The sequence below is a fragment of the Oncorhynchus keta genome, chromosome 21 (assembly GCF_023373465.1).
Source record: "Oncorhynchus keta strain PuntledgeMale-10-30-2019 chromosome 21, Oket_V2, whole genome shotgun sequence".
Taxonomy (NCBI): Eukaryota; Metazoa; Chordata; class Actinopteri; order Salmoniformes; family Salmonidae; genus Oncorhynchus; species Oncorhynchus keta.
This window is the reverse complement of record NC_068441.1, coordinates 49,494,953-49,521,647: the sequence shown is the minus strand read 5'-3', so window position 1 is coordinate 49,521,647 and position 26,695 is coordinate 49,494,953. Positions and strand designations below refer to the sequence as shown.

General features: G+C 45.7%; 1 protein-coding gene across 50 annotated transcripts in view; it reads right to left on the bottom strand.

Annotated features, from left to right (window-relative positions):
• si:dkey-49n23.1 (semaphorin-3D) overlaps nucleotides 1-26,695 on the bottom strand; it is a 166,842-nt gene that overhangs the window by 15,964 nt on the left and 124,183 nt on the right. For all 50 annotated transcript variants that reach the window (XR_008074719.1, XR_008074732.1, XR_008074737.1 and 47 more), the window contains exons 8-13: nucleotides 26,006-26,148; nucleotides 23,937-24,051; nucleotides 23,597-23,666; nucleotides 16,875-17,019; nucleotides 11,547-11,769; nucleotides 2,112-2,200 (exon numbers count right to left, since the gene is read on the bottom strand). Coding sequence is in view for 1 of the 50 variants with exons in the window: in XM_052474135.1 (XP_052330095.1) it covers nucleotides 2,112-2,200; nucleotides 11,547-11,769; nucleotides 16,875-17,019; nucleotides 23,597-23,666; nucleotides 23,937-24,051; nucleotides 26,006-26,148 (785 nt within the window). In the remaining 49 variants the exon portion in view is untranslated. The remainder of the gene's footprint in view (nucleotides 1-2,111; nucleotides 2,201-11,546; nucleotides 11,770-16,874; nucleotides 17,020-23,596; nucleotides 23,667-23,936; nucleotides 24,052-26,005; nucleotides 26,149-26,695) is intronic.

The window sequence follows — 26,695 nt, the reverse complement described above, 5'->3', positions numbered from 1 at the left end:
TCCTCACATACACACATTCTCTTAGCTAGCTAGCTAACTCTCTGCCAGGCGCAGGCCACACACACACTCACGCACACACACACATTCTCTTAGCTAGCTAGCTCTCACGCACGCACCAAGACACACGCACACACACACACACACACACACACAAATGCTGACACACACACAGACCTCAGTTCTTCCCTCAGGAAGACTCATTGCCACTCTCAAACTCTGTGTATTAACCCCAACCCAGTCTAATGAGCTATGTGGTTAACATCCTACCCAAGGCCTGACACTGCCAGGTCATATCAAAGTCAACCCTCCCCCCTAAAACCTCCCATGTTAAACCCAATGATGTCATGTATAAGTATGTTTGTGGTTCAACCCTATCCAAAGAGGATACGGTCAGGTTTTTGTCTTAGTCAGAGCACGTATTCACAAAGATCAGGTCCCCGTGTCCATAGGATCTTATTCATTATGAAAGGCAAAAACCAGATTCCTAGATCAACGTCTCCTACTCTGAGACTCTGACTGTGAATACTGGCCCTGACATTCATCCTCTTGTTTGTTAAGAGAGGATTATGCAGCTTAACTCCAATAAATACACACGGCCATCTTGTCCTGTGTTGTTGCTGTTCCACACTTCGCTCCCTGTTCTCTTCTTCCCTAATAGGAGATAGTCTGTCTATTTATTTGGGAGACCCTGGGAAAAAATGGGTCTGTATCTGTTTTTCCTCTTAGGGGGTTAGTTGGTTATTTTGGTCAAGTATGTGATTGCCCCAATGGAAACAACAGTCAGTGCTGATCTCAGAACAGATGACACGGCAGGCAGGTCATCTCCATGCCCCCAGGCCTTAATGCCTAGCTCCTAGGCTTTATCTCTTAGCCCCTAGGCATTATCTCCTAGTCCCTAGGCCTTATCTCCTAGTCCCTACCCCTAGGCCTTGTCTCCTAGTCCCTAGGCCTTATCTCCTAGTCCCTACTCCAAGGCCTTGTCTCCTAGTTCCTACCCCTAGGCCTTGTCTCCTAGTCCCTAGGCCTTATCTCCTAGTCCCTACCCCTAGGCCTTATCTCCTAGTCCCTACCCCTAGGCCTTATCTCCTAGCCCCTAGGCCTTATCTCCTAGTCCCTACCCCTAGGCCTTATCTCCTAGTCCCTACCCCTAGGCCTTATCTCCTAGTCCCTACCCCTAGGCCTTATCTCCTAGTCCCTACCCCTAGGCCTTATCTCCTAGTCCTTACCCCTAGGAAGTCCTGTAGATCTGAGAGAATTTGATTGGCATACTATGGTGGAATTTCCTATTAGTCTATCAGAGGACAAGGTGAAGCTACTATTACCTATTAATTTCTGTCAGATCTACATGTACTTCCTGTGAGGTACAGTACATGTTTCTGGACTGGGCCCAATTCAGATGTACTTCCTGTGAGGCACAGTAAATGTTTCTGGACTGGGCCTATTTCAGATGTACTTCCTGTGAGATACAGTACATGTTTCTGGACTGGGCCTATTTCAGATGTACTTCCTGTGAGGTACAGTAAATGTTTCTGGACTGGGCCTATTTCAGATGTACTTCCTGTGAGGTACAGTAAATGTTTCTGGACTGGGCCTATTTCAGATGTACTTCCTGTGAGGTACAGTAAATGTTTCTGGACTGGGCCTATTTCAGATGTACTTCCTGTGAGGAACAGTAAATGTTTCTGGACTGGGCCCAATTCAGATGTACTTCCTGTGAGGTACAGTACATGTTTCTGGACTGGGCCCAATTCAGATGTACTTCCTGTGAGGTACAGTAAATGTTTCTGGACTGGGCCTATTTCAGGTGTACTTCCTGTGAGGTACAGCAAATGTTTCTGGACTGGGCCTATTTCAGATGTACTTTCTATTCCTTCTGAAGTTGAAACTTTAGCAGTTTAATCGTCTGAGTTGGTAAAAGGGTTGGGGGTCAATTCCATTTAAATTCAAGTCAATTCAGAAAATAAACCACATTCAAAATCTACATATTCTTTATTGAAAAGGATTGAAGAAGATTTTAATTGTAATTTCAGTGTCATTCCTGAATTGAGAGGTATTGAAATGGAATGAATTGACCTGGAATGAAATGGAATGAACCCGAGCAGGTATCTCACCTGAAAGACAATCAGCTCCTCCAGAATGATCTCCTCAGTCTCCCAGTTGTCTTTGGGGACAGACACCACTTTCAGCACCTTGCCATCATCTGAAGAGGAGGGAGAAAAGCAGAAAGTAACTGAGCGACAGGTGTGCATATGATTTTCCTACGCAGGTAACAACAACCAATTACACTTGATGTCTTATACAGCAAGTTACCGTCAAATGAAAACGGTGGGTTAAAAGTCCCTATGTCATAGCAACCACCCTGTCATAGCAACCACCCTGTCATAGCAACCACCCTGTCATAGCAACCACCCTGTCATAGCAACCACTCTGTCATAGCAACCACCCTCTCTGACCAACCTGCCTGACTGACTAACCACCCTGTCTGACCAACCTGCCTGACTGACTAACCACCCTGTCTGACCAACCTGCCTGACTGACTAACCACCCTGTCTGACCAACCTGCCTGACTGACTAACCACCCTGCCTGACGAACCACCCTGTCTGACAAATCTGCCTGACTGACTAAACACCCTGCCTGACGAACCACCCTGCTTGACCAACCTGCCTGACTGACTAACTACCCTGCCTGACCAACCTGCCTGACTGACCAACCACCCTGCCTGACGAACCACCCTGCTTGACCAACCTGCCTGACTGACTAACTACCCTGTCTGACAAACCTGCCTGACTGACTAACCACCCTGCCTGACAAACCTGCCTGACTGACTAACCACCCTGCCTGACGAACCACCCTGCTTGACCAACCTGCCTGACTGACTAACCACCCTGCCTGACCAACCTGCCTGACTGACCAACCTGCCTGACTGACTAACCACCCTGCCTGACGAACCACCCTGCCTGACCAACCTGCCTGCCTGACTAACCACCCTGCCTGACTGACAAACCACCCTGCCTGACCAACCTGCCTGCCTGACTAACCACCCTGCCTGACCAACCTGCCTGCCTGACTAACCACCCTGCCTGACCAACCTGCCTGCCTGACGAACCACCCTGCCTGACCAACCTGCCTGACTGACGAACCACCCAGCCTGACGAACCACCCTGCCTGACCAACCACCCAGCCTGACGAACCACCCTGCCTGACCAACCTGCCTGCCTGACTAACCACCCTGCCTGACCAACCTGCCTGCCTGACGAACTACCCTGCCTGACCAACCTGCCTGCCTGACGAACCACCCTGCCTGCCCAACCTGCCTGCCTGACTAACCACCCTGCCTGACCAACCGCCTGACTGACTAACCACCCAGCCTGACGAACCACTCCTCCTGACTGTGTGCTTCATGCATTGATGCTGTGGTGTGATCGTTACTTAGTGGCATTGTCGAGTGCGTGTGTATGTGTGTACATGTTTGCTAAGTTAAGTTGAGTGTGTCGGCCCAAACTAAACTCATTAACAGGGATAACACGGTAGTGTGTGATTTCTGACTTTAAAATATTTAACCTCAATGGGTGACCAGAGGTCATGGCAACGTTCCCACTAAAAGGAGAGCCTTCAGACAGAGAGAGCTCAGCTATCTACCTTAGATTGATGAATGACTCCGTGTCTTAGTGCTAATGCTAGTAAATCACAGGATTCCATTCATCTCACCAGACATTCGCTTGCCTTGATTAGACACACTCTGAATACGGACACGATTCACTATGCCTTAATTCAAGTGATGAGAATCTCAATGGAAAATACTCAAAACTGAAGCCTGTTGATCTGATGATTGCCGACCAACAGCAGAGTCTTGACTCTGAGATCCACCAGGGTTCAGACAGAGAGGATTGAATGTCAGAGTGCAGGGCTATGGAACAGTGATCACACAAAGGTGAGCTGGGCCGTTGGAGCCCAACATGGCCTGGTTCATCAGTCTCAGACGTAGATTAGTTGTTGAGCCACAGGAAAGTTCCCACGGTAACCCTTTCCCCAGGATAATGACTCTCCGCCCTGGGACCATCCTGACATTATCGTGAAGAACCAACACTGCCAGTCCTCTGTGTGTGTGTGTGTGTGTGTGTGTCTTGAACTTTACCCTATTCTAAGTGAATCATTTTAAGACAGACACCCCTCTGCAAACACACTCTACACACACACACACACTCTGCACACACACACACTCTGCACACACACACACACACACACACACACACACACACACACACACACACACACACACACACACACACACACACACACACACACACACACACACACACACACACACACACACACACACACACACACACACACACACACACGTTAACTGTATATGTTATGTATATATAGTACCAGTTAAACGTTTAGACACACCTACTCATTCAAGGGTTTTTCTATATTTTTACATTGTAGCATTTTTTAATTTTTTATTTTACCTTCATTTAACTCGGCAAGTCAGTTAAGAACACATTCTTATTTTCAATGACGGCCTAGGAACAGTGGGTTAACTGCCTGTGCAGGGGCAGAACGACAGATTTGTACCTTGTCAGCTCGGGGGTTTGAACTTGCAACCTTCCGGTTACTAGTCCAACGCTCTAACCACTAGGCTACCCTATGAAACTATGAAATAACACACATGGAATCATGTAGTAAACAAAGGCATTCTCTCAACCAGCTTCATTTGGAATGCTTTTCCTACAGTCTTGAAGGAGTTCCCACATATGCTGAGCACTTGTTGGCTGCTTTTCCTTCACTCTGGTGTCCGACTCAACCCCAACCATCTCAACTGGGTTGAGGTCGGGTGATTGTAGAGGTCAGGTCATCTGATGCAGCACTCTATCACTCTCCTTCTTGGTCAAATAGCCCTGACACAGCCTGGAGGTGTGTTTTGGGGTCATTGTCCTGTTGAAAAACAAATGATCATCCCACTTTGCCCAAACCAGATGGGATGGCGTATCACTGCAGAATGCCATGCTGGTGTGCCCTGAAGTGTGCCCTGAATTCTAAATAAATCAGTGTAACTAGCAAAGCACCTCCACACCATACCACCTCCTCCTCCATGTTTTAATGTGGCAAAGACACAGAGATTGGAACCAAAAATCCCAAATTTGAACTCCAGACCAATGGACAAATTTCCACTGGTCTAATGTCCATTGCTCATGTTTCTTGCCCCAAGCAAGTCTCTTCTTCTTATTGGTGTCCTTTAGTAGTGGTTTCTTTGCAGCAATTCGACTATGAAGACCTGATTCACACAGTCACCTCTGAACAGTTGATGTTGAGATGTGTCTGTTACTTACTCTGTGAAGCATTTATTTGGGCAGCAATCTCGGAGGCTGGTAACTCTAATTAACTTATCCTCTGCAGCAGAGGTAACTCTGGGTCTTCCTTTCCTGTGGCGGTCCTCATGAGAACCAGTTTCATCATAACGCTTGATGGTTTTTGCGACTGTTGAAGAAACTTTCAAGTTCTTGAAATTTTCCGTATTGACTGACAAAGTCTTAAAGTAATGATGGACTGTCGTTTATCTTTGCTTATTTGAGCTTTTCTTGCCATAATATGGACTTGGTCTTTTACCAAATAGGACTATCTTCTGTTTACCCCCCTACCTTGACACAGCACAACGGATAGGCTCAAACGCATTAAGAAGGAAATAAATTGTCCAAATTAACTTAAGAAAGCACACCTTCTTAATTTAAATGCATTCCAGGTGACTACCTCATGAAGCTGGTTGAGAGAATGCCAAAATGTGCAAAGCTTTCATCAAGGCAAAGGGTGGCTATTTGAATAATCTCAAACATAAAATATATTTATTTGTTACTTATTTGTTGCTTTTTTTTGTTACTCCGTGATTCCATGTGTCATTTCATAGTTTTGATGTCTTCGCTGTTATTCTACAATGTAGAAAAAAGTAAAAATAATGAAAAACCCTTGACTAGGTGTGTCAAACTTTTGACTGCTACTGTATGTGTATTATTTTACTACTCTAGGCATGTAATTATTGTTTCGATAAGCTTATTTGTAATTATGTATTGATTTCACTCTTTATGCGATGAGTAAATGCAAAGAACACCAGAAGAAGAATGATCACTGAATTACCACAGTGAATTATTGTAATGTTTGTTTTTGTATCAAATAATGCCATAAGGGATCAAATCAAATTGCATGTGTCATGTGTTGAATAAAACCGGTGTAGGAGACCTTACAGTGAATGTCTTACTTACAAGCCTTTAACCAACAATGCAGATCAAGAAAAAGAGTTAAGAAAAATGAGATGGGTTGTCATCTGACGATTTGTCCCGAAAATACATTTTAATTCATTTTATTAATGAATTCACAAACTCTCCACACACAGCTCTCCAGACACAGCTCTCCAGACACAGCTCTCCAGACACAGCTCTCCAGACACAGCTCTCCACTCTGTGTGCTGAGGACAAAGCTAACAGCTCCTAGAGGTGACAGGGACAGGGTGAAGGAACCCGGTAGTGTCAGGATGTAACAGTTGCTAGTGCAACTCAGGGTGCCACTATTAAATCCTATCAGTCCCCTCTCTACTGTTGGTATCAGACCCCTCTCTACTGTTGGTATCAGACCCCTCTCTACTGTTGGTATCAGACCCCTCTGTACTGTGGGTATCAGACCCCTCTCTACTGTTGGTATCAGTCCCCTCTCTACTGTTGGTATCAGTCCCCTCTCTACTGTTGGTATCAGACCCCTCTGTACTGTGGGTATCAGACCCCTCTCTACTGTTGGTATCAGTCCCCTCTCTACTGTTGGTATCAGTCCCCTCTCTACTCTTGGTATCAGTCCCCTCTCTACTCTTGGTATCAGTCCCCCACTCTACTGTTGTTATCAGACCCCTCTCTACTCTTGGTATCAGTCCCTTCTCTACTCTTGGTATCAGTCCCCTCTCTACTCTTGGTATCAGTCCCCTCTCTACTGTTGGTATCAGTCCCCTCTCTACTGTTGGTATCAGTCCCCTCTCTACTGTTGGTATCAGTCCCCTCTCTACTGTTGGTATCAGACCCCCTCTCTACTGTTGGTATCAGTCCCCCACTCTACTGTGGGTATCAGTCCCCTCTCTACTGTTGGTATCAGACCCCTCTCTACTGTTGGTATCAGTCCCCTCTCTACTGTTGGTATCAGACCCCTCTCTACTGTTGGTATCAGACCCCTCTCTACTGTTGGTATCAGTCCCCCTCTCTACTGTTGGTATCAGACCCCTCTCTACTGTTGGTATCAGTCCCCTCTCTACTCTTGGTATCAGTCCCCTCTCTACTCTTGGTATCAGTCCCCTCTCTACTGTTGGTATCAGACCCCTCTCTACTGTTGGTATCAGACCCCTCTCTACTGTTGGTATCAGACCCCTCTCTACTGTTGGTATCAGACCCCTCTCTACTGTTGGTATCAGTCCCCTCTCTACTGTTGGTATCAGACCCCTCTCTACTGTTGGTATCAGTCCCCTCTCTACTCTTGGTATCAGTCCCCTCTCTACTCTTGGTATCAGTCCCCTCTCTACTGTTGGTATCAGACCCCTCTCTACTGTTGGTATCAGACCCCTCTGTACTATTGGTATCAGTCCCCTCTCTACTCTTGGTATCAGTCCCCTCTCTACTGTTGTATCAGACCCCTCTCTACTGTTGGTATCAGTCCCCCTCTCTACTGTTGGTATCAGTCCCCCTCTCTACTGTTGGTATCAGTCCCCCTCTCTACTGTTGGTATCAGACCCCTCTCTACTGTTGGTATCAGACCCCTCTCTACTGTTGGTATCAGACCCCTCTCTACTGTTGGTATCAGTCCCCCTCTCTACTGTTGGTATCAGTCCCCCTCTCTACTGTTGGTATCAGACCCCTCTGTACTATTGGTATCAGTCCCCTCTCTACTCTTGGTATCAGTCCCCTCTCTACTGTTGGTATCAGACCCCTCTCTACTGTTGGTATCAGTCCCCCTCTCTACTGTTGGTATCAGTCCCCTCTCTACTGTTGGTATCAGTCCCCTCTCTACTGTTGGTATCAGTCCCCTCTCTACTGTTGGTATCAGACCCCCTCTCTACTGTTGGTATCAGACCCCTCTCTACTGTTGGTATCAGACCCCTCTCTACTGTTGGTATCAGTCCCCTCTCTACTGTTGGTATCAGACCCCCTCTCTACTGTTGGTATCAGACCCCTCTCTACTGTTGGTATCAGACCCCTCTCTACTGTTGGTATCAGACCCCTCTCTACTGTTGGTATCTGTGTTCACTATGACAGCCTTCTGTTGGTATCTGTGTTCACTATGACAGCCTTCTGTTGGTATCTGGTCTGTGTTCACTATGACAGCCTTCTGTTGGTATCTGGTCTGTGTTCACTATGACAGCCTTCTGTTGGTATCTGTGTTCACTATGACAGCCTTCTGTTGGTATCTGTGTTCACTATGACAGCCTTCTGTTGGTAATATATGCCATTTAGCAGACGCTTTTATCCAAAGCGACTTACAGTCATGTGTGCATACATTCTACGTATGGGTGGTCCCGGGAATCGAACCCACTACCCTGGCGTTACAAGCGCCATGCTCTACCAACTGAGCTACAGAAGGACCATGGTCTGTGTTCACTATGACAGCCTTCTGTTGGTATCTGTGTTCACTATGACAGCCTTCTGTTGGCATCTGGTCTGTGTTCACTATGACAGCCTTCTGTTGGCATCTGTGTTCACTATGACAGCCTTCTGTTGGCATCTGTGTTCACTATGACAGCCTTCTGTTGGTATCTGGTCTGTGTTCACTATGACAGCCTTCTGTTGGCATCTGTGTTCACTATGACAGCCTTCTGTTGGTATCTGGTCTGTGTTCACTATGACAGCTTTCTGTTGGTATCTGGTCTGTGTTCACTATGACAGCCTTCTGTTGGCATCTGTGTTCACTATGACAGCCTTCTGTTGGTATAATATAATAATAATATAATAATATATAATAATATAATAATAATATAATAATATCTGGTCTGTGTTCACTATGACAGCCTTCTGTTGGCATCTGTGTTCACTATGACAGCCTTCTGTTGGCATCTGGTCTGTGATCACTATGACAGCCTTCTGTTGGTATCTGTGTTCACTATGACAGCCTTCTGTTGGTATCTGGTCTGTGTTCACTATGACAGCCTTCTGTTGGTATCTGGTCTGTGTTCACTATGACAGCCTTCTGTTGGTATCTGGTCTGTGTTCACTATGACAGCCTTCTGTTGGCATCTGTGTTCACTATGACAGCCTTCTGTTGGTATCTGTGTTCACTATGACAGCCTTCTGTTGGCATCTGTGTTCACTATGACAGCCTTCTGTTGGTATCTGGTCTGTGTTCACTATGACAGCCTTCTGTTGGCATCTGTGTTCACTATGACAGCCTTCTGTTGGCATCTGTGTTCACTATGACAGCCTTCTGTTGGTATCTGGTCTGTGTTCACTATGACAGCCTTCTGTTGGTATCTGGTCTGTGTTCACTATGACAGCCTTCTGTTGGTATCTGGTCTGTGTTCACTATGACAGCCTTCTGTTGGTATCTGGTCTGTGTTCACTATGACAGCCTTCTGTTGGTATCTGGTCTGTGTTCACTATGACAGCCTTCTGTTGGTATCTGTGTTCACTATGACAGCCTTCTGTTGGTATCTGGTCTGTGTTCACTATGACAGCCTTCTGTTGGTATCTGGTCTGTGTTCACTATGACAGCCTTCTGTTGGTATCTGGTCTGTGTTCACTATGACAGCCTTCTGTTGGCATCTGTGTTCACTATGACAGCCTTCTGTTGGTATCTGGTCTGTGTTCACTATGACAGCCTTCTGTTGGCATCTGTGTTCACTATTACAGCCTTCTGTTGGCATCTGGTCTGTGTTCACTATGACAGCCTTCTGTTGGTATCTGTGTTCACTATGACAGCCTTCTGTTGGTATCTGGTCTGTGTTCACTATGACAGCCTTCTGTTGGTATCTGGTCTGTGTTCACTATGACAGCCTTCTGTTGGTATCTGTGTTCACTATGACAGCCTTCTGTTGGCATCTGGTCTGTGTTCACTATGACAGCCTTCTGTTGGCATCTGTGTTCACTATGACAGCCTTCTGTTGGCATCTGTGTTCACTATGACAGCCTTCTGTTGGTATCTGGTCTGTGTTCACTATGACAGCCTTCTGTTGGTATCTGGTCTGTGTTCACTATGACAGCCTTCTGTTGGTATCTGGTCTGTGTTCACTATGACAGCCTTCTGTTGGCATCTGTGTTCACTATGACAGCCTTCTCTCTTACTTGACATGTGCCCAGGTATATTATACTGTCCATCCTCAGCATCCACCCTTAGTAGGGTGTTGGGAACACTGTTCACTACTACACCCCAGCCCCACCTTCTCCCTGTACCCTTCGTAGGGTGTTGGGAACACTGTTCACTACTACACCCCAGCCCCACCTTCTCCCTGTACCCTTCGTAGGGTGTTGGGAACACTGTTCACTACTACACCCCAGCCCCACCTTCTCCCTGTACCCTTCATAGGGTGTTGGGAACACTGTTCACTACTACACCCCAGCCCCACCTTCTCCCTGTACCCTTCGTAGGGTGTTGGGAACACTGTTCACTACTACACTACACCCCAGCCCCACCTTCTCCCTGTACCCTTCGTAGGGTGTTGGGAACACTGTTCACTACTACACCCCAGCCCCACCTTCTCCCTGTACCCTTCGTAGGGTGTTGGGAACACTGTTCACTACTACACCCCAGCCCCACCTTCTCCCTGTACCCTTCATAGGGTGTTGGGAACACTGTTCACTACTACACCCCAGCCCCACCTTCTCCCTGTACCCTTCGTAGGGTGTTGGGAACACTGTTCACTACTACACTACACCCCAGCCCCACCTTCTCCCTGTACCCTTCGTAGGGTGTTGGGAACACTGTTCACTACTACACCCCAGCCCCACTTTCTCCCTGTACCCTTCGTAGGGTGTTGGGAACACTGTTCACTACTACACCCCAGCCCCACCTTCTCCCTGTACCCTTCATAGGGTGTTGGGAACACTGTTCACTACTACACCCCAGCCCCACCTTCTCCCTGTACCCTTCGTAGGGTGTTGGGAACACTGTTCACTACTACACCCCAGCCCCACCTTCTCCCTGTACCCTTCATAGGGTGTTGGGAACACTGTTCACTACTACACCCCAGCCCCACCTTCTCCCTGTACCCTTCGTAGGGTGTTGGGAACACTGTTCACTACTACACCCCAGCCCCACCTTCTCCCTGTACCCTTCGTAGGGTGTTGGGAACACTGTTCACTACTACACCCCAGCCCCACTTTCTCCCTGTACCCTTCGTAGGGTGTTGGGAACACTGTTCATTTCTACACTACACCCCAGCCACACTGTCTCCCTGTACCCTTCGTGTAGCACATTCACACTCTCTTACCTGTGCCCAGGTGAAGGATGTCATACTGCCCATCCTCAGCATCCACCCTGTCGACTACTACCCTTCGTAGGGTGTAGCACATTCACACTCTCTTACCTGTGCCCAGGTGTAGGACGTCATACTGCCCATCCTCAGCATCAACCCTGTCTACTACTACTCTTCGTAGGGTGTAGGGCACATTGACGTGGGTGAAGACAGGCCGGCGGGTGATTGGAAGGATGGGTTCCCACATCAGCTGGTGACCCCTCATGAAGCTCACTACGTCATCAGGGAAGTCACGAGTAGACTTGTGGAGGGGGTCATACGTTTCGCTGGGACACTGGGGAACGAAAATGACAATTAAAGGTTCATTCCAGGCCTTGGTTTCATGCGTGTTAACATTAGAAGCCTCCTCCCCAAGTTTGTTTTATTCACTGCCTTAGCACACTATGCCAACCCAGATGTCCGAGCCATGTCTGAATCCTGGCTTAGGAAGACCACCAAAAACCCTGAAATTTCCATCCCTAACTATAACATTTTCCGACAAGATAGAGCTGCCAAAGGGAGGGGAATTAGCAATTTACTGCAGAGTCTACTGCCAAGTCTCTGCTAGGTATAGCCCCGCCTTATCTCAGTTCAAAGGTCACCATAGTAGCACCCCCCGCAGCACGCGCTCCAGCAGATATATTTCACTGGTCACCCCTAAATCCAATTCCTCCTTTGGCTGACTTTCCTTCCAGTTCTCTGCTGCCAATGGAACAAACTGCAAAAATCGCTGAAGCTGGAAACTCACTAACTTCAAGCACCAGCTGTCAGAGCAGCTTACAGATCATTGCACCTGTACATAGCCCATCGGTAAATAGCCCATCTAACTACTCCATCCCCATACTGCATTTATTTATTTATTTTGCTCCTTTGCACCCCAGTATCTCGACTTGCACATTCATCTTCTGCACATCTACCATTCCAGTGTTTAATTGTAATTACTTCACCACCATGGCCTATTTATTGCCTTTCCTCTCTTATCCTACCTCATTGGCACATGCTGTATATAGATTATTGATTGTATGTTTGTTTATTCCATGTGTAACTCTGTTGTTGTATGTGTCGAACTGCTTTGCTTTATCTTGGTCCAGGTCGCAGTTGCGAATGAGAACTTGTTCTCAGCAAGCCTACCTGGTTAAATAAAGGTGAAATAAAAGAAAATAAAGATTATTCAAGGAGATGTCAAGGATTATTCAAGGAGAATTCAAGGATTATTCAAGGATTATTCAAGGAGTATTAAAGGATTATTCAAGGATTATTCAAGGATTATTAAAGGAGAATTCAAGGATTATTCAAGGGGAATTCAAGGATTATTCAAGGATTATTCAAGGAGTATTAAAGGATTATTCAAGGAGATTTCAAGGATTATTCAAGGAGAATTCAAGGATTATTCAAGGAGAATTCAAGGAGTATTACTTGAGGTCACAGTGACCACAGATCACAGAGTTATAGTTTTTATTGTTGTTCTAGTTGGATGACTGGTTTTGTTTCATGTTTTATTATTCAAATCAACAGCACTTTGATCGCAAAAGAGACGGCAAAATGTAACACTGAAGCAAAGCACAGCTACTTATATAATCTAAGGAAGGTCATTTGATCTTCAATTGTCAGAGTCATTTCCTCCTACCATCCTGGCAAAACAAAATCACTGATATGACAAGCATGAGCATCATGTGGTGTTTAAACTGGCAACAGACTCTCATTTAAACTCCTATTATTTCCTTTGAAATGTGGCTGCCATTACTCTCTCTCTGTGCGTGCTGTTCAGTGACTCAGGGGTTAAAATTACCCTGGATGATGATGTGAAGCTGTTTCACTTGAATTTTAATCATGTAACCAAAACACTGGCATCCCTGACCCTAGTAATCAACCACTTTCAAGGAAGTGTGTGTGTGTGTGTGTGTGTGTGTGGTGTGTGTGTGTGTGTGTGTGTGTGTGTGTGTGTGTGTGTGTGTGTGTGTGTGTGTGTGTGGTAATCAAGCACATCCAAGGAGCCGCTCCACTGCCTGTAGTGTTCCCTAACAGGGGGACTAGAATAACAGTGAGATCCAGCCACTTCCGACAGAGCACTAAAACACATTTAACATTCCCCTGAAGCCTCTGGCTGACAAGTTACCACTTCCCAGGGGAATGCATAGCCGAGGTGTTAAATCAACCAGCCAGCGGTCAGATTCCAACAGTTTTATCAGCTTGTTTAAATCAACCAGCCAGTGGTAAGTGTCCAACAGCTTTATCAGCTTGTTTAAATCAACCAGCCAGCCAGCGGTCAGATTCCAACAGTTTTATCAGCTTGTTTAAATCAACCAGCCAGTGGTAAGTGTCCAACAGCTTTATCAGCTTGTTATAATCAACCAGCCAGCGGTCAGATTCCAACAGTTTTATCAGCTTGTTATAATCAACCAGCCAGTGGTTAGTGTCCAACAGCTTTATCAGCTTGTTTAAATCAACCAGCCAGTGGTAAGTGTCCAACAGCTTTATCAGCTTGTTATAATCAACCAGCCAGTGGTAAGCGTCCAACAGCTTTATCAGCTTGTTATAATCAACCAGCCAGCGGTCAGATTCCAACAGTTTTATCAGCTTGTTATAATCAACCAGCCAGTGGTTAGTGTCCAACAGCTTTATCAGCTTGTTTAAATCAACCAGCCAGTGGTAAGTGTCCAACAGCTTTATCAGCTTGTTATAATCAACCAGCCAGTGGTAAGCGTCCAACAGCTTTATCAGCTTGTTATAATCAACCAGCTAGTCGTTAGCTTCCAACAGCTTTATCAGCTTGTTATAATCAACCAGCCAGTGGTTAGTGTCCAACAGCTTTATCAGCTTGTTATAATCAACCAGCCAGTGGTAAGTGTCCAACAGCTTTATCAGCTTGTTATAATCAACCAGCCAGTGGTTAGTGTCCAACAGCTTTATCAGCTTGTTATAATCAACCAGCCAGTGGTAAGTGTCCAACAGCTTTATCAGCTTGTTATAATCAACCAGCCAGCGGTCAGAGTCCAACAGCTTTATCAGCTTGTTATAATCAACCAGCCAGTGGTAAGTGTCCAACAGCTTTATCAGCTTGTTATAATCAACCAGCCAGTCGTTAGCTTCCAACAGCTTTATCAGCTTGTTATAATCAACCAGCCAGTTGTTAGTGTCCAACAGCTTTATCAGCTTGTTATAATCAACCAGCCAGTGGTTAGTGTCCAACAGCTTTATCAGCTTGTTATAATCAACCAGCCAGTGGTTAGTGTCCAACAGCTTTATCAGCTTGTTATAATCAACCAGCCAGTGGTAAGCGTCCAACAGCTTTATCAGCTTGTTATAATCAACCAGCCAGCGGTCAGAGTCCAACAGCTTTATCAGCTTGTTTAAATCAACCAGCCAGTGGTTAGCTTCCAACAGCTTTATCAGCTTGTTATAATCAACCAGCCAGTTGTAAGTGTCCAACAGCTTTATCAGCTTGTTATAATCAACCAGCCAGTGGTAAGTGTCCAACAGCTTTATCAGCTTGTTATAATCAACCAGCCAGTGGTAAGTGTCCAACAGCTTTATCAGCTTGTTATAATCAACCAGCCAGTGGTTAGTGTCCAACAGCTTTATCAGCTTGTTATAATCAACCAGCCAGTGGTTAGTGTCCAACAGCTTTATAAGCTTGTTATAATCAACCAGCCAGCGGTAAGTGTCCAACAGCTTTATCAGCTTGTTATAATCAACCAGCCAGTGGTAAGTGTCCAACAGCTTTATCAGCTTGTTATAATCAACCAGCCAGTGGTTAGCTTCCAACAGCTTTATCAGCTTGTTATAATCAACCAGCCAGTCGTTAGCTTCCAACAGCTTTATCAGCTTGTTATAATCAACCAGCCAGTGGTAAGTGTCCAACAGCTTTATCAGCTTGTTATAATCAACCAGCCAGTGGTAAGTGTCCAACAGCTTTATCAGCTTGTTATAATCAACCAGCCAGTGGTAAGTGTCCAACAGCTTTATCAGCTTGTTTAAATCAACACACGTGTTGCCTGTCTGCCACCAGATTCAAATACTTTTTGAAACCTTTCAAATATTTTGAGAGTTTCCTTAAGCTCGCCTGGAGTGCCAGGGGGGCGGGGTTTACACTTTTGGGACTTTTCGATTGGTTCCGTTGTAAAAGGCTCAATCAAGCACATCTGTTTTTTTATTTTCTGTCTCCTCACCACGCGCTCTCACCACTGGTGTCCCCCAGGGCTCTGTTCTAGGCCCTCTCCTATTCTCGCTATACACCAAGTCACTTGGCTCTGTCATAACCTCACATGGTCTCTCCTATCATTGCTATGCAGACGACACACAATTAATCTTCTCCTTTCCCCCTTCTGATGACCAGGTGGCGAATCGCATCTCTGCATGTCTGGCAGACATATCAGTGTGGATGACGGATCACCACCTCAAGCTGAACCTCGGCAAGACGGAGCTGCTCTTCCTCCCGGGGAAGGACTGCCCGTTCCATGATCTCGCCATCACGGTTGACAACTCCATTGTGTCCTCCTCCCAGAGCGCTAAGAACCTTGGCGTGATCCTGGACAACACCCTGTCGTTCTCAACTAACATCAAGGCGGTGGCCCGTTCCTGTAGGTTCATGCTCTACAACATCCGCAGAGTACGACCCTGCCTCACACAGGAAGCGGCGCAGGTCCTAATCCAGGCACTTGTCATCTCCCGACTGGATTACTGCAACTCGCTGTTGGCTGGGCTCCCTGCCTGTGCCATTAAACCCCTACAACTCATCCAGAACGCCGCAGCCCGTCTGGTGTTCAACCTTCCCAAGTTCTCTCACGTCACCCCGCTCCTCCGCTCTCTCCACTGGCTTCCAGTTGAAGCTCGCATCCGCTACAAGACCATGGTGCTTGCCTACGGAGCTGTGAGGGGAACGGCACCTCAGTACCTCCAGGCTCTGATCAGGCCCTACACCCAAACAAGGGCACTGCGTTCATCCACCTCTGGCCTGCTCGCCTCCCTACCACTGAGGAAGTACAGTTCCCGCTCAGCCCAGTCAAAACTGTTCGCTGCTCTGGCCCCCAATGGTGGAACAAACACCCTCACGACGCCAGGACAGCGGAGTCAATCACCACCTTCCGGAGACACCTGAAACCCCACCTCTTTAAGGAATACCTAGGATAGGGTAAGTAATCCTTCTCACCCCCCCCCCCCTTTAAGATTTAGATGCACTATTGTAAAGTGACTGTTCTACTGGATGTCATAAGGTGAATGCACCAATTTGTAAGTCGCTCTGGATAAGAGCGTCTGCTAAATGACTTAAATGTAAATGTAAATGTAATTTTTATGATTTGTCAATCTGTGTGCCTGCCTGTCTCTCTTTCTGCTTGCTTCGCTGTCTGTCTGTTTGTCCATCCGTCTGTCTGTCACTTCCATCCCTGCTGAGAAACTCACAGTGCCAGGTCGTGGATATGGGATCCTCCCCTTGTACTCCACCCAGCGGTAGTCAGGCCCTTCCTTGTGGGCGAACGGACCGTTGAAGGCTGCCCTGATAGAGGCCATAGAGTAGACACACACTGCTGACCCTCTGAAGACAGAACTAGGGGAGAGAAGAGACAGAGAGGGGGGTTACAATGCTGAGGAGAGGAGAGGAGAGGAGAGGAGAGGAGAGGAGAGGAGAGGAGAGGAGAGGAGAGGAGAGGAGAGGAGAGGAGAGGACGAAAAAAACACAGAGTAAGAAAGAGGGGGGGAGAGGAGGGGAGGAAGGAAAGGAAAGAGACAGAGAGAGAGGGGGGAGAGGGGGGGAGGAAGGAAAGGAAAGAGACAGAGAGAGAGGGGGGAGAGGATGGGAGTAAGGAAAGGAAAGAGACAGAGAGAGAGAGGGGGGAGAGGAGGGGAGGAAGGAAAGAGACAGAGAGAGAGAAGGGGAGAGGAGGGGAGGAAGGAAAGGAAAGAGACAGAGAGAGAGCGAGAGAGGGGGAGATAGAAAAAGGAAAGAAAGAGAGGGAGGGGAGAGGAAGGTGGAAAGGGTAAGAGAGTGTTAACATGTATCCGGGTGGGTTACAATAACACACCCAGCCGGGCCTCACCACCCCTGACCCCTCAATAACCCCTGGGGTCACTGCAGCCCTGAGACGGGAGCGTGCACGTGTCAGGGGGATGGAAGAGTGCACGTGTCAGGCTGGTTGTTTTGTTAAGGAACTAGAGAACATCCTTTTAACGTTTTTTGGTATGTTGTCTTTTAGGGAGATTCTCACTGAGAATCGTACATTTTCATTTGTTCACAGATAAAAGATCTGCAATACAGTGAAAGTGTACTTCCTCTAAGTTCTTAAAAGGGGAACTGACAGTGTTTAAGCAAAATTAAATATTTTTTTAATCAGTTCATATACACACCCAGGAAGAATAAGAATATTTTTTATATTTTCTGACAAGCGAGCAGTTAGATTTGGTCATTTTGTAAATGAATGTAATGTCTGGGAATTACGTAAAGTAAGGCATTTGTTAAATTTCTATAGCAACCTAGTTTGTCATTTTCCTAATTAATAGTAAATGAAACCTGGTAAAAAAACATCTGTCTTTTCCAGGGCCGGGAATGCAGACCGTTGAGCCATAGCCAATCAGAACTACAGCCTATATGCAACACGGGCCTGCCATCGTTCAATTTCAACTGGACCGCGTGTTTACAGGAAGTAAACAACAGCACCACTTCAGATCATTACAACTCATTTACCAAAATAAAGAAAAGTACCCCTGAATGGATTTCTGAAAATATGTAAAACACCACAGGAGTCCTCTTACATTTGGGAACTTTTACAATCCTATTGATCAAACAACCATGAAAAGTTAGGCTCTCTCTCCCTCAGTTGCCTAAGCGCATCAACAACAACAAGATCAACAACTAATGTTAGCCAGAGCGAGATGAGCTCAAATCTAACGAGGGAACAGTAGATAAACCATCACAAACTTTTTCCAGTAGCCTGCTCGTCCTTCTGCAGCTTGCCTGCCAAAGCGTGCTTGTCCCAACCCATGTTTTGATAACTGAATGGGAACTTGCCTGCCTGCCTGCCTGCCTGCCTGCCAAATACATTTCTGTCACACCCTGATCTGTTTCACCTGTCCTTGTGATTGTCTCCACCCCCTCCAGGTGTCTCTTATTTTCCCCAGTGTATTTATCCTTGTGTTTCCTGTCTCTCTGTGCCAGTTCATCTTGTATGTTCCAAGTCAACCAGTGGTTTTCCCGTACTCCTGCTTCTATTCTCCTTTTTCTAGTCCTTCCGGTTTTGACCCTTGCCTGTTTTCTGGACTCTGTACCCGCCTGCCTGAACATTCTACCTGCCTTGACCATGAGCCTGTCTGCCACTCTGTACCTGCCTGCCTGACCATTCTGCGTGCCCTGACCTCGAGCCTGTCTGCCACTCTGTACCCGCCTGCCTGACCATTCTACCTGCCTTGACCATGAGCCTGTCTGCCACTCTACCTGCCCTGCCTGAGCCTTCTGCCACTCTGACCCGCCTGCCTGCCACTCTGTACCTGCCTTGACTCTGAACTGGTTTGACCACTCTGCCTGCCCTGACCACGAGCCTGGGTTGCCACTCTACATCTGCCCTGACCATCTGCATCTGTCTGCCTTATAATTTCTGACCTGCCTGCCTGGATAACCGTTCTACCTGCCTTGCTAGCAAAGAGTTTCCTTTCTTGCTAGCTAATCAAATGACACCTGCCCATTTACATTTAAGCCTTTGCCACTCTTACCTGCCTGCCTGACCTTCTACCTGCATTCACCTTATATCTCTAGCTGCGGAGCCCCTCCGATATGCAGATATACTGTCTCCCCACTTATCCAATGACATGCACCCGAGCCTGTCTGCCAATCTGCACCTCCTGTATTGCCACTCTTACCTCCTGTCTGCCATCTGTTTATACAACAACCTGTCTGCCACTCTGTACAAAACTCCTGGTTCTTTATACTGTAAATAACCTCCTGTCTGGTACATAGTATTTTAACCTATTGAACAGTTGTACCAGCCTGTCTGCTACTCTGCAGATATCCTGTCGACCAAATCAAAAGGTACCTCCAAATAACTGCAACGTTAGCTACCTCCTGTCTGTAACATTTCAACCTAAAACATGTTCTGACTTTTTTGTCTGACCACTCATGGATCCTCCTGTTGAATCTGTACCTCCTGGGTCACTCTGTACCTCCTGGACTCTGATCTGGTTTTGACCTGGTCTGCCTGTCCACCACCATTCTCTTGCCCACCCCTTTGGGATTGTTGAATAAACATCTTGGACTCTGAAACAGTATCTGCATCTGGGTCTCGCCTTATAATTTCATTGACAACTAATAGATATGCTAACTGTGGATAACAGTCAGTTTTAAGTTTAGCATAGGTGTGGTTGAATACAGCAAATGGGTCACTGGTGTGGTTGAATTCAATACAGTATTACTGTATGGGTCATTTCTTGTCACTGGTGTACAGCTAATCAAATGACACCTGTATCTCTAGCTGTGTAGCCCCTGATAAACGATATGAGGGGATATATTCAGTCACTCCCCCACTTATCCAATGACATGGCATCCCAGGGGTGTCAAACACAATCAGCACACGGGCTGTATTGAAAAAAAAAAAAAAAGAATTTGCATGGCCAGACAGCCTATTAGTTTATACAACAACAACAAAACACATGCAACTGCGACCAAAACTGGCCAAATATGGTTCTTTATACTGTAAATAATAATAATCATGTAATTGGTACATAGTATTTTAACATATTAAAAGAAAAGAAGAGGAACAGTTGTCCAGCCTTAGCTGCTATGCTTGCAGATATAATGCGATCCAAATCAAAAGGTATTTAATAATTCCAAATAACAACAACGTTAGCTATATGTTGTTGTAACATTTCAACTTAAAACATGTTCTGACTTTTTTTTGTTGATGCACGGCATGGATCACTAGTGTGGTTGAATACAGTATTACTGTATGGGTCACTGGTGTGGTTGACTACAGTATTACTGTATGGGTCACTGGTGTGGTTGAATACAGTATTACTGTATGGGTCACTGGTGTGGTTGAATACAGTATTACTGTATGGGTCACTGGTGTGGTTGACTACAGTATTACTGTATGGGTCACTGGTGTGGTTGACTACAGTATTACTGTATGGGTCACTGGTGTGGTTGAATACAGTATTACTGTATGGGTCACTGGTGTGGTTGACTACAGTATTACTGTATGGGTCACTGGTGTGGTTGAATACAGTATTACTGTATGGGTCACTGGTGTGGTTGAATACAGTATTACTGTATGGGTCACTGGTGTGGTTGAATACAGTATTACTGTATGGGTCACTGGTGTGGTTGACTACAGTATTATTTATTATTATTTATTTGTCAAAGACGCCTAATACAACAAGTGTAGTGAAATGCTTACTTGACAAGCCCTTAACTAATATTGAGCAAGTAGACTAAAATAAAAAGTAATAATTAAAAGTAAAACAATAACAATAACAATAACGAGGCTATATACAGGGGGTACCGGTACAGAGTCAATGTGGAGGCTATATACAGGGGGTACCGGTACAGAGTCAATGTGGAGGCTATATACAGGGGGTACCCATACAGAGTCAATGTGGAGGTTATATACAGGGGGTACTGGTACAGAGTCAATGTGGAGGCTATACAGGGGTATACAGAGTCAATGTGGGGCTATATACAGGGGTACCCATACAGAGTCAATGTGGAGGTTATATACAGGGGTACTGGTACAGAGTCAATGTGGAGGCTATATGCAGGGGGTACTGGTACAGAGTGAATGTGGAGCCTATATACAGGGGGTACTGGTACAGAGTCAATGTGGAGGCTATATACAGGGGGTACTGGTACAGAGTCAATGTGGAGGCTATATGCAGGGGGTACTGGTACAGAGTCAATGTGGAGGCTATATGCAGGGGGTACTGGTACAGAGTCAATGTGGAGCCTATATACAGGGGGTACCGGTACAGAGTCAATGTGGAGGCTATATACAGGATGCACCAGTACAGAGTCAATGTGGAGGCTATATACAGGGGGACACCGGTACCGAGTCAGTGTGCAGGGGTACAGGCTAGTATTCAGTCGTCTAATGTCTTGGGGGTAGATGCTGTTGAGGAGCCTTTTTTGTCCTAGACTTGGTGCTCTGGTAGCGCTTGCCTTGCGGTAGCTTTTGGGTAGCCTTTTGGTCCTAGACTTGGTGCTCTGGTAGCGCTTGCCTTGCGGTAGCAGTTGAGGAGCCTTTTGGTCCTAGACTTGGTGCTCTGGTAGCGCTTGCCTTGCGGTAGCTGTTGGGTGGCCTTTTGGTCCTAGACTTGGTGCTCTGGTAGCGCTTGCCTTGTGGTAGCAGTTGAGGAGCCTTTTGGTCCTAGACTTGGTGCTCTGGCAGCGCTTGCCTTGCGGTAGCTGTTGGGTAGCCTTTTGGTCCTAGACTTGGTGCTCTGGTAGCGCTTGCCTTGCGGTAGCTGTTGGGTAGCCTTTTGGTCCTAGACTTGGTGCTCTGGTAGCGCTTGCCCTGCGGTAGCAGTTGAGGAGCCTTTTGGTCCTAGACTTGGTGCTCTGGTAGCGCTTGCCTTGCGGTAGCTGTTGGGTAGCCGTTTGGTCCTAGACTTGGTGCTCTGGTAGCGCTTGCCTTGCGGTAGCTGTTTGGTAGCCTTTTGGTCCTAGACTTGGTGCTCTGGTAGCGCTTGCCTTGCGGTAGCAGTTGAGGAGCCTTTTGGTCCTAGACTTGGTGCTCTGGTAGCGCTTGCCTTGCGGTAGCTGTTGGGTAGCCTTTTGGTCCTAGACTTGGTGCTCTGGTAGCGCTTGCCTTGCGGTAGCTGTTGGGTAGCCTTTTGGTCCTAGACTTGGTGCTCTGGTAGCGCTTGCCTTGCGGTAGCTGTTGGGTAGCCTTTTGGTCCTAGACTTGGTGCTCTGGTAGCGCTTGCCTTGCGGTAGCAGTTGAGGAGCCTTTTGGTCCTAGACTTGGTGCTCTGGTAGCGCTTGCCTTGCGGTAGCAGTTAAGGAGCCTTTTGGTCCTAGACTTGGTGCTCTGGTAGCGCTTGCCTTGCGGTAGCAGTTGAGGAGCCTTTTGGTCCTAGACTTGGTGCTCTGGTGGCGCTTGCCGTGCGGTAGCTGTTGAGTAGCCAGCCAAGGCTACTTCTCTAATGTTGCTGTGATAGCCCTACATGTTCCTCCTTTGCCTGGTGTGTCGTTGCAGGTTTAGTTTTTTGGTTATTCATTTTCAAGCGTTAAAAAAACGAAGGCAGACTGCACCATTTTAGTAGCCTAGCTAGGACTGTGGCATGTGTCTGTACACTTTCCCTCTGCTGAACACAGCAAACCGGACAAACGAAAAACATTTGAATTCACTGATGGGAGCACATCAGGCTGTAATTTGATAAAGTAGATGACTCAGCTATTGACTGGCTGGTGTGTTCTATTCGGCCCGTGGGCCTTGTGTTTGACACGTACACTATACTATTAGCCACATTATTACTGACTTGTGATTGTTCACCTTGCTAGTTTGATTGACATTCCCTGCCTTATTTACATGTGTACATTTCTGCTCAAAAATATTGAGTTATTGAAACATAAACAGTGCCTCCTGAATGGAACAAGACGGAGAGAGAAAGAGAGAAGGGAGGAATGGAGTCTCCTGCACCTGGCTGGGAGACAGAGTGAGAGACAAACAATGTACCAGGTCAGCTGTGATTTACCACCTGACAGCAATATGTTTTGGACTACCAAGAAATGTATTGGTGAATTATATATTCATCTGCTTTTCTTTATCTTGGTCCAGGTCGCAGTTGTAAATGAGAACGTGTTCTCAACTAGCCTACCTGGTTAAATAGGTGAAGGTGAACTACATCCATCTATTCTGCCAACAACCTTAGTGTACGTCGTGGAACTCTGAGTCGAATAGAACCTATTTTTAAAAACTCTTATAAAGCTAGTTTTGTAGCTTAAACTAGGAATTTGATTTTTTTTTATTGAGATTATGATTGTCTGTTTGTATCATATCTGCAAAGTAGTTAATTAAAACACTGTCAATTCCACTTTAAAATAAAACCAGTCATTAAATCATTGTCAGTTATTGTCATAAAATTAATCATATGAATCGTACAATAATATTTGTTGTGAAATGTTTAAAGCCCAAACTCACCTGGAGGTTGAGAAAACTCCGTAGATGACAGGGTTCTGGTCGTCTTTGGTCTCCAGAATGAAGATATCCTCTGAAATGAATCACAGTGGGGAACCACAGTCAGAGACCATTAACAAAAGGAATACCTTTTCATGCTAGCATAATGACCTGTACTCATTTTACCAGGACATTGTACCCCGAAACACTGGCAATCAAAAGTGAAAAAAGTTACAAGCCAGAAAACCAAACCACTAAACAAACAATTCAATAATTTCCTCTTATCAAAGTCATGATAATACAAATGTAAATGTTAATTAAAAAACATTAAAAAAAACATTTCAGCAGTGTAGATAAAGAGTACCGAGCTCATCAAACTGTGTGTCCAGTCCCCCAGGTCCTGGTACAGAACACACCAGACGGGCCTTGAGGAAGGTACTCCAACGATTAATCAGACTCCTCTTCCCTCCGACGTCATTCTAACGGGAGACACAGAGGAGGAGATCGGACATGAAACCAACACCTACATATCTCTCAGTTAGGTACTTTTAGTCTCACTAATTTCATTCAAATCGGTCACTGTAGGATCTGCTGTTACTGTAGGATCTGTTACTGTAGGATCTGCTGTTACTGTATGATCTGATGTTACTGTAGGATCTGCTGTTACTGTATGATCTGATGTTACTGTAGGATCTGCTGTTACTGTAGGATCTGCTGTTACTGTAGGATCTGCTGTTACTGTAGGATCTGCTGTTACTGTAGACTGCTGTTACTGTAGACTGCTGTTACTCTAGGATCTGTTACTGTAGGCTCTGCTGTTACTGTAGGATCTGCTGTTACTGTAGGATATGCTGTTACTGTAGAGTGCTGTTACTCTAGGATATGTTACTGTAGGCTCTGCTGTTACTGTAGGATCGGCTGTTACTGTAGGATCTGCTGTTACTGTAGGATCTGCTGTTAATATAGGATCTGTTACTGTAGGATCTGGTGTTACTGTAGGATATGCTGTTAATATAGGATCTGTTACTGTAGGATCTGCTGTTACTGTAGGATCTGCTGTTACTGTAGGATCTGCTGTTACTGTAGGATCTGATGTTACTGTAGGATCTGATGTTACTGTAGGATCTGTTACTGTAGGATCTGCTGTTACTGTAGGATCTGGTGTTACTGTAGGATCTGATGTTACTCTAGGATCTGTTACTGTAGGATCTGCTGTTACTGTAGGATCTGATGTTACTGTATGATCTGATGTTACTCTAGGATCTGTTACTGTAGGATCTGATGTTACTCTAGGATCTGTTACTGTAGGATCTGCTGTTACTGTATGATCTGATGTTACTGTATGATCTGATGTTACTCTAGGATCTGTTACTGTAGGATCTGCTGTTACTGTATGATCTGATGTTACTGTAGGATCTGCTGTTACTGTAGGATCTGTTACTGTAGGATCTGATGTTACTGTAGGATCTGTTACTGTAGGATCTGCTGTTAATGTAGGATCTGTTACTGTAGGATCTGCTGTTACTGTAGGCTCTGATGTTACTGTATGATCTGATGTTACTGTAGGATCTGATGTTACTGTGGGATCTGCTGTTACTGTAGACTGCTGTTACTCTAGGATCTGTTACTGTAGGATCGGCTGTTACTGTAGACTGCTGTTACTGTAGAATCTGATGTTACTGTAGGATCTGATCTTACTGTAGGATCTGTTACTGTAGGATCTGCAGTTACTGTAGAATCTCTGTTACTGTAGGATCTGTCACTGTAGGATCTGATGTTACTGTAGGATCTGATGTTACTGTAGGATCTGCTGTTAATATAGGATCTGCTGTTAATATAGGATATGCTGTTAATATAGGATATGCTGTTACTGTAGGATCTGTTACTGTAGGATCTGCTGTTACTGTAGGATCTGCTGTTAATATATGATCTGCTGTTACTGTAGGATCTGCTGTTACTGTAGGCTCTGATGTTACTGTAGGATCTGATGTTACTGTAGGATCTGCTGTTACTGTAGGATCTGCTGTTACTGTAGGATCTGTTACTGTAGGATCTGCTACTGTAGGATCTGCTGTTACTGTAGGATCTGATGTTAATATAGGATATGCTGTTACTGTAGAATCTGCTGTTAATATAGGATATGATGTTACTATAGAATCTGCTGTTAATATAGGATCACTGTTACTGTAGGATCTGCTGTTACTGTGGGATCTGATGTTACTGTAGGATATGTTACTGTAGGATCTGTTACTGTAGGATCTGATGTTACTGTATGATCTGGTGTTACTGTAGGATCTGGTGTTACTGTAGGATCTGGTGTTACTGTAGGATCTGCTGTTACTGTAGGATCTGATGTTACTGTAGGATTTGCCTGCCACTGTAGGGTCTGCTGTCAAGCCCTTTGTGAAAATATTGTAGCGAATTCCTATTTACCTTGCAGATGCGTGCCACTCTACTGTAAACCCTCTTGTCCCACTGGCTGGACTCTACAGCTGTCTCCTTTAAGAAGAAGTAAACCTTGTCATCGTCCACACTTTGTGTGTCTGGAATGGAGAAGGAACCCACAAACTCTGGCTCTGCATGGGGAGGAAATTATATCATGGTGAGGAGGATAATACAGTATACAGATGTAGGATCTTAATTTGATCACCCCTGTTACAGGATAACTTTCCTGCATTGCAGGATATTTTAAACTTGTAGTGTATTTGAGGTTTAAAAAGGATTCTAAAGTTTGTGATTTCCACTTTGACATTTCAGACTTCCCCTTACGAAAAATGTCCATTAATTCTACTCCACATAACTCACATTTTCTGTTGCTGCAGGATTATATTCCTGCTGTAACAAATTGGCTAAAATTAAGATCCTACATCTGTAGGAACCCTTTAGAACAGTCTAGAACATGATGAGTGTCTGGAATGGAGAAGAAACCCACAAACTAAGGCCCTGCATGGGAGAAACAAAAGATATCACGATGAGGACTCATCAACTCACTTCAGTATTGGACGTTTGTTTTAGACATAAACGTCAAATAATGACTTGGAGTGATTTGCCTACTCAAAATGACGACAAGATTGGCAAGAATCCCGAATTGGCTGAGGTAAGGATAACGGTGGAGGCTTTTAC